Below are 7,060 nucleotides of genomic sequence, written 5' to 3' on the forward strand. Positions count from 1 at the left end.
GTACATAAGCTTATTGTCTAGCCGAGACAATAAGAAAGTACGGAAATGGAGTTCCGGAGCAGAAGACAATAAACCTATTGTTATGGCGCTAACAAAAGAGAATGACGCAATCTGAGACATATGAAATACAAACGGAGGTTCGGGAGTTCGGGGGTTGAAGGACCGGAGGTACGGCCGGAGTTCCGGGGGTTCGGAAGTACAGTACTAAGTCCCAGAAAGGAGATACGTCCCGTAAAAGGGTGCAAGTCCCGGAAGTTGGAATGAAGTCCCGGAAATCGGAGTTGTTGTCGCACGGGATGTAACAAGCTCATTCTCGACCACCCTGCTTCCCAGGTGCGACGAAAGTCACCTGAAGAAGCGCAGATGTTCACAACAACACCCAACGGAGAAAGCACATACCTGTCCATCAAGCGCGCAAAACCCGCAATCACAACGCTCGCGCTCGAGCTTGTTGCACGGCGCGTCGTCTCCGAGACGGTGGAGGTTGTGAAAGGAGAGCACGGGCTACATGGCTCGCAAGCTGCAAGCCGGAAAGGGGGTTGACGATCGCTGTGTTGGGAGGATATCAGCGCGAAGACACCGGCACACGTACAGGCAATACTGAGGGAATACCAACCTGTCGCCTGGCATCTCATCTCGTCAATGATAGGTGCTTCAGGAAAGCGCAGGGTGGATTTCATGGTTCCGGTGAAACGGGTGCGTCCGGTTGAGCTGGTGAGTAAGATGATACCGGTACTTTATAGATCACTCACTGTCCTTGTAGACCACGTCCGAGATCCTCAGCGACATCGCCTACTGCAGGACCCCCTTCGCGCGACTGAATCACATCACCCGTGGCATCCTCTACTTCTGTTACATCCCGTGCAACAATAACTCTGATTTCCGGGACTTCATTTCAACTTCCGGGACTTGCACCCTTTTCCGGGATGTATCTCATTTCCGGGACTTAGTACTGTACTTCCGAACCCCCGGAACTCCGGCCGTACCTCCGTACCTCCGGTCCTTCAACTCCCGAACTCCCGAACACCCGAACCTCCGTTTGTATTTCATATGTCTCAGATTGCGTCATTCTCTTTTGTTAGCGCCATAACAATAGGTTATTGTCTTCTGCTCCGGAACTCCATTTCCGTACTTCCTTATTGTCTCGGCTAGACAATAAGCTTACATACTACTTATACTGAGCTGGAATACCGTAGTTACTCAGTTCGAATATCTCGTTTACCACATTCTCTTCTATCTTGTTTGTTACTTTCCATACCTCCCCTTCGCTACCTTCAATCCAACTACTTGTCAACCTCCGAACCTCCGAACCTCCGAACCTCCGAACCTCCGAACCTCCACACTTCCGAACCTCTGAACCTCCGAAATTAAGGACGAACGGAACAAGTCCCAGGGCGTTGCTAATAGCTTCGCCAAAGTCCTCCCGCTGAGTCATCGTTCCCTAAACTTCCGAACCTCCGGACGTCCCGAACCTCCGGACTCCGAGCCTACGTACCTCCGGAATCTGTACTACCGCATTTTCGGGTTTTCGAACCTCCGCATTTTCGGACCTTCGGACTTCTGCTCAGCACGCTCCTAACAACTTCGCCTGCGGTGCACAGCAAACACTGTTCCACTATAACAGCCGTATCGGCCATACTCCTGCCTGGAGCACAACCGTGGTCACGCTCAAACGACTCGCTTGTAGGGTATTCTGCAGCTTCTCGCGTGAGTCAAGCCCCCTCTTCGATGGAGACTGCGAAGGACGGCGAGGCGACTCAGACGGCGTGGGGGCCGTGGAGTCCGGGGCCGGGAAGGAGCGGCCTGAGCGGCCTGGCAAAGGGCTTGGGGACTCTTGGAGAAGCTGCCAGTTGTTATGGATGGATCTGGCTGATGTGATTGCGGGGATAGCGCTATACTGTGAAGGTGTACTGCAAGCTAGTAGCACCCCGGGAGACAGTCCCTCTCCGAGGTCAGCATAATACACGGTGCTGAGTTTGCTTTATGTCACACCTTGTACGGCCGGAGAGGTCTCATCCACAAATGTATAATGTGTATGCGGGACTTGCAAATTCTCATTCATTTGCAGCAGTGTTGGACGTCTTCTACAAGCTTTCACTCTACTACAACATTAATTTCTTACCATTTTCGCTGAGCTCGGCGAACTCCGAAACGCAGCGAGAGACTCGCGTTCGGGCGTCTAATTCCCAATTAGGACACGAGGGGACCCTCCTGCAAAAGTGACGCGTCCCGTTGCAGACCATATACTGGATATTGATCGACTGTCATCAATACCTTATATGGTCAGCCACGGAGACTAGTGCAGAGTCAGCGGCGGCAGAAGCGAGTTACGTACCTTCCTGATCAGGCAATGCGTCCGCGCTCGTTGACTGGCTGCGCTTCCGCTTCTCCTTTGACCTGCTACTCTGAGGGATGTCGACTGGAGCAGGGTCAATATCCATGGAATCTGTGCCGTCCATCTCAGTATCGCTCTATAACAATGATTCACACACTGATCAGCAGATTGAAATGAACTTACTCGAACTCTGACGAGCCTGGTGCAGCCGCACACCCGAGGTTGCACATCGACTACTAGTGGGATTACGTGTCTTTGCGGACATTACAACTCGAGTGCTGCCATCTTGAACCAAGGCAGTGTCTAGGAAAGAAACCAAGAAGTAAGTTCCCGTTGAACTCGTTGGAGTAAGTAGCACTAACCGTTGTTTCTAGGATCAGATCCACGCTTCTCTGTACGCTTTGTTGTTGCAGAAGGGTGCGGCGAAACAGCAGTCTGATCTACAGAGGCTGCATTACCAGCCCTGCCAGCAGCACCTGCTCTAGAACGTGTAATATGTTCTGAAACGGGTGCGATACTGGCAGGGTTACCACCACGCATTGCGTTGTCGGTGTGTTGACTATTGCTGAGCCTTTAGTTTGTGGACTAATGAGTGTTGGGATAGAGAGCGAGTATGGAAAAAGGAGTTGGTGAACGAAGAAAGAAGAAACTCAGAAAGAGGTTGTGGTCAAGAGCGCATGCCCGCGCCGTGCTCTTGCTCGCCCTTACGCATACCCTCTACTCCGCTCCCCGGGCCACGCCCCATCCACGCTGCGGTCATCTACTTCAAGAGCTGGGAAGAGGTGATGGGCCATGTTCGCACGGCGGCTCGTGCGCATTGGCTTGTTCACGTCATGGAGCACGATGGGACGGTCCATGCGAAGGTCGACATTACCGCTGGCATCCAGCTCGCGCATGCATAGCGGCCTCTGCTTCATCCCACATCGCGCACTTGACCGGAGCCAACTCGGATGTGGCAGGCCAACTCCACATGAGCGATGCGCCGGGCGAGCACAAGGATGTACTGGCAATAGTTTTCAGTAGGCTAGGTCGGTGCTTGCCTCTTTCAAAATAGTGAACGGCTGTAGCTGATGGTTCTAGGGCCGGTGGAAAGCATAATACCGATGAGAGTAGTGATTTTGTCGCAAGCAGTATATACCATGTATACCTATCCAACAGAGTAGATGTCTCCGAGATAGAGACCGTAAATGCGCGGTTTATAATGGTTTTTGTTCGAAAGATGCATGTTTACTCGGGGCGGTATAAATCTTATGTAGTCTTACAGGTTTTTTTTGTGACATATCTAGGAAAGTACTCAAAAGCGCCGACATTGCCGCAGGAGGTTTTTCCTGATGCGTCCGCTACGTTCAAATTGTACCGTACATGTCACCAATGGGACTGTTGGCAGAGAACTGCGGGAAGGAGGTACTTAGTAGAGGTCGCGTTGGAGAGTTGCTGGCATTACCATAAAAGATCGGTGTAGATACACGTATGCTGGGATTGAGACGACCTATGTGCATCGGCAGAGCCATCGATCCGTTGAGCCGACGGACGAATGTTCGAAGCCGTAGCTGGTTGATGACGCGTGGTCAAAGGTGTGGTTGGATGATGCCGCGCTGAATGCCCAGCCTCGTGGCGTACCTACGGGATGGAAACACGTACTTTGCGCGCAGTGTGTTCAGTTGGCGAGGGTGCAACCAGACACGTCCATTAGACGTAGGCCCGGTTGCAACCGCTTTCCGAAAGGCCGAACAATAATTAAATGCCCAGATGTAGCATCGAACCAGTGATCTCCCGATAAGAGGAGACACACCAATCCACTACACCATTAGACCTTGTAACCCTGCCTTTGGCTTAGGGCTGTGTGCTACATTAAGGTTCGGCTTAGGGTTAGGAATTTGGGTCAGATTAGGGTTAGGGAGCCCAATATAGGGACCTTCCCCCTCCCCTGAGAGGAGCCGGTCTGTAGAAATCGCGAGAACGAAGCTTTAGAGTGCCCGCCTGAAGGCTCTCGGTTCGGGGGACCCCCCGAGCGCAGCGAGGGAGGGGAGGGAGCCTGAATGGCGGGTCTTCTTCTCGCCAAAAAAGACCCAATCTATTGTAATGGTTCTGTAGGCCATGTAAGCATCTATGGTGCAGTGGTTCACGCTGTGGCACTGTAGTCCTTGATGGTGAGAAGCGCGGTTCAATTCCCAGTGGGGGCATTAATTGTCAGATGCATTAGAGCTATGTATTTTGTAAATAATGCTGGGTGATTGGTTGCAACCGGGCCTTCGTCTAACAGACGTGTCTGGTTGCACCCTCGCCAACTGAAGTCCCTCTTGCGCGTCCTAGGTCGCCGGAGTGATTGTCAGTCAGTATCACCTACGGGTTTATGCGATTAAGTTTAGCAAGTGTGAACGCTCCGGTCCGATACTTGTTCGTGCCCTGATGAGCTACGAACGCCAGTCATAGACACTGCGCGCCCGAAAGGTGGTGGGCGCTACGACTATATCGGGTGGTTAGTTCCGATCACTAGGCAAAGTGTAGGTTTATTAGTGGGTAGTGAAAGTAGTGGTGAACAGCCGCTTTCGGAGTTTCACCAATTATATCGGTGACAATCACTCTAGTGCATTCAAAAATTAGCGCTTGAGAGAAATCCAGTTGGGAGCAAATATGAACAAACAATGGGAGGCAGTCTGTGGCTGCTTGACAACGGTCGCCTCTCTTGTCCTCAACGTCCTCGAGCTCGTCCTCGTCGCCCTCTGGAGCTCGCCTTCTCGTGCACGTTCTCTCCGGTCATTGCATGTCTTCTCGCCGCTTTGGCTCGCTACCCTGTTGTCTTCCTTTTGCTCTCCGACTTATCTGATGTGAGGGAGGAACCGGGAATGCTCGCTCCCGTCAACGGCGATACCTTCAAGCTACCAGGCCGCCCTCTCTCTGGATCTATCTTGTGGATTGATTTCATACAAGTACGTTCTTATCTGTTCTGCTACTGCTATGCTGCCTCTGCATCTCAGGTCTCCTTGCTCATGCTACTCTCCCTGGCTGAAGTTGCTCGCATCGCGGCTCCTGTATTCCCCGAGTCCTGTGTTTCTGCCGCCCGGCCTTGTGTACGTCTTCGCTACGTCTGTGCGCCCTCCGTGTCTCCGCGCCCTCGCCCTCACCCTGCCTGTGACTCACGATCATCCTTGTGCTGCCAGCACCACCCTGTCCTGCGTATGCTCACGCATGCTCCGCGGACATCCTGTGTCCTCTTTGTGAATGCCATGCGTCCTTTCCGCGCACGTCACGCGTCCTCTCCACGCACGCCAAGTACCCTCCTTGTGTCCATGCTGCACACGTTCGCGCCCATACTAACTTCAGTCCATGTACGCTCGTGCATTCCCTGCCCGCGCACGCCCTCGTGTCCTGTCCATCTGCATCTCGCGTTTCTGGGCGCGCCCCGCCTCCGCCCACATCATTCTACTCGTGTCCTGCCTATGCTCGCGCGCACGTCATATCTGGCGCACCCCCCATGTCTCGTGTTCACCGCCCGGCCTGCTGCTCATCTGCCTGCGTCTCTGCGCCGTCTTTCTATCATTTGCACCGTCTTCATGTCTGCGCCCTATCTGTGTCTCTACGGCCCTCGCCTCTCGCCCTTATCTTACCGGCGTCTTGTCTGCGTCCCGTCCACCCTCGCGCCCACCCCTTGTCCTGTGTACGCTCGCTTGCGCACGCCCCGCGCACATACTACGTCGTCAAGACATCCTGCATCTTCCCTGCATCCTCGCGCACGTTCGCGCTCACACCGTGGCTGTGTATCATATGTACTCCTGCATACCGCGCATCTTGCCCGCGCGCCCCACGTCCACTTTATGTATTTAGTACGGTGTTGTGCCTGTCTCCGTCCGTCGTCGAATGATATTTCGATTGCCCATCCCAATCAAATGAGTGCCATACATGTCATAGTGAAATCCATAGTGCAAGATAGTGTGAATCACCCGATATTGTAATCGGAAATCACCCAGATAATTGCATGTAGTCACCCGTTCCGCCCGCCTGCACCGACATGTTGAATCGTTGCAAAATAAGGTTGAAATTCTCGGCTTCCGACACCACCAAAAGTAGTGATTGTTCACCGGCGCCAAAGTCGCCGAGTTGGTGGGAACAACTAGTTCTCGTTGGTTTTTTCTCTACTTTAAGTATAGTGAACTAACGGGTGATTTTCACAATGTATCGGTCGTACAGTGAGAGCGCGCTACTACATGCCATTAGTTGTAGGCTTGAATAATCCATGTGCGAGCGTAGACCGTACCTTGGTCCATCATGTACTACGCACCCTACCATTCTGCGTTGAACATCGAACCATCCGTGACTCGCGGATACGGGCTTCTGAGCGCCTTTCATTAATGAAAAATTGACGACTGAGAACGCGGATGTCGTCGTTAACATCAGGATGAGAACGTCAGTCCACACACGCGGAACGTCTGAGCACGCTGGGTGTCATCGTTAGCGAAAGTCCGTAATGAGTTATATTACGGATGACCCGGGCGGGACGTACGGAAACCGAGTCCATTGCTGTGATTTTGCGGTTCAAGTGATCTTCCTGGTGGTGGATCTCAAGACTTTTCAACGCTTGAACAGGGCTGGAGCAGATTGCAGACGCTGAGAGGGTATGGAATTTGTTATTGGTCGGGCGCGAGGCCGGCCCGTGTTGTCCTCGTAGTAATAAGCTATCTCGTAACTCCCATTCGCGTACCTGTATAGGAGACACTGTGCACGCGT

At 52.8% G+C, this 7,060-nt stretch overlaps 1 protein-coding gene across 1 annotated transcript; it reads right to left on the reverse strand.

Moving 5' to 3' along the window:
* Positions 1 to 2,190: 2,190 nt before the first annotated feature.
* On the reverse strand, positions 2,191 to 3,231 carry TRAVEDRAFT_17339 (uncharacterized protein; the record flags this gene model as incomplete). The annotated part of the gene is made up of 5 exons (XM_008035263.1): positions 2,191 to 2,246; positions 2,336 to 2,446; positions 2,519 to 2,638; positions 2,698 to 2,900; positions 3,050 to 3,231. 5 exons carry the CDS (start codon positions 3,229 to 3,231, stop codon positions 2,191 to 2,193), a joined length of 672 nt encoding a protein of 223 aa, XP_008033454.1.
* Positions 3,232 to 7,060: the final 3,829 nt, after the last annotated feature.

The sequence above is a fragment of the Trametes versicolor genome (genome assembly GCF_000271585.1).
Source record: "Trametes versicolor FP-101664 SS1 unplaced genomic scaffold TRAVEscaffold_2, whole genome shotgun sequence".
NCBI classification, from domain to species: Eukaryota; Fungi; Basidiomycota; class Agaricomycetes; order Polyporales; family Polyporaceae; genus Trametes; species Trametes versicolor.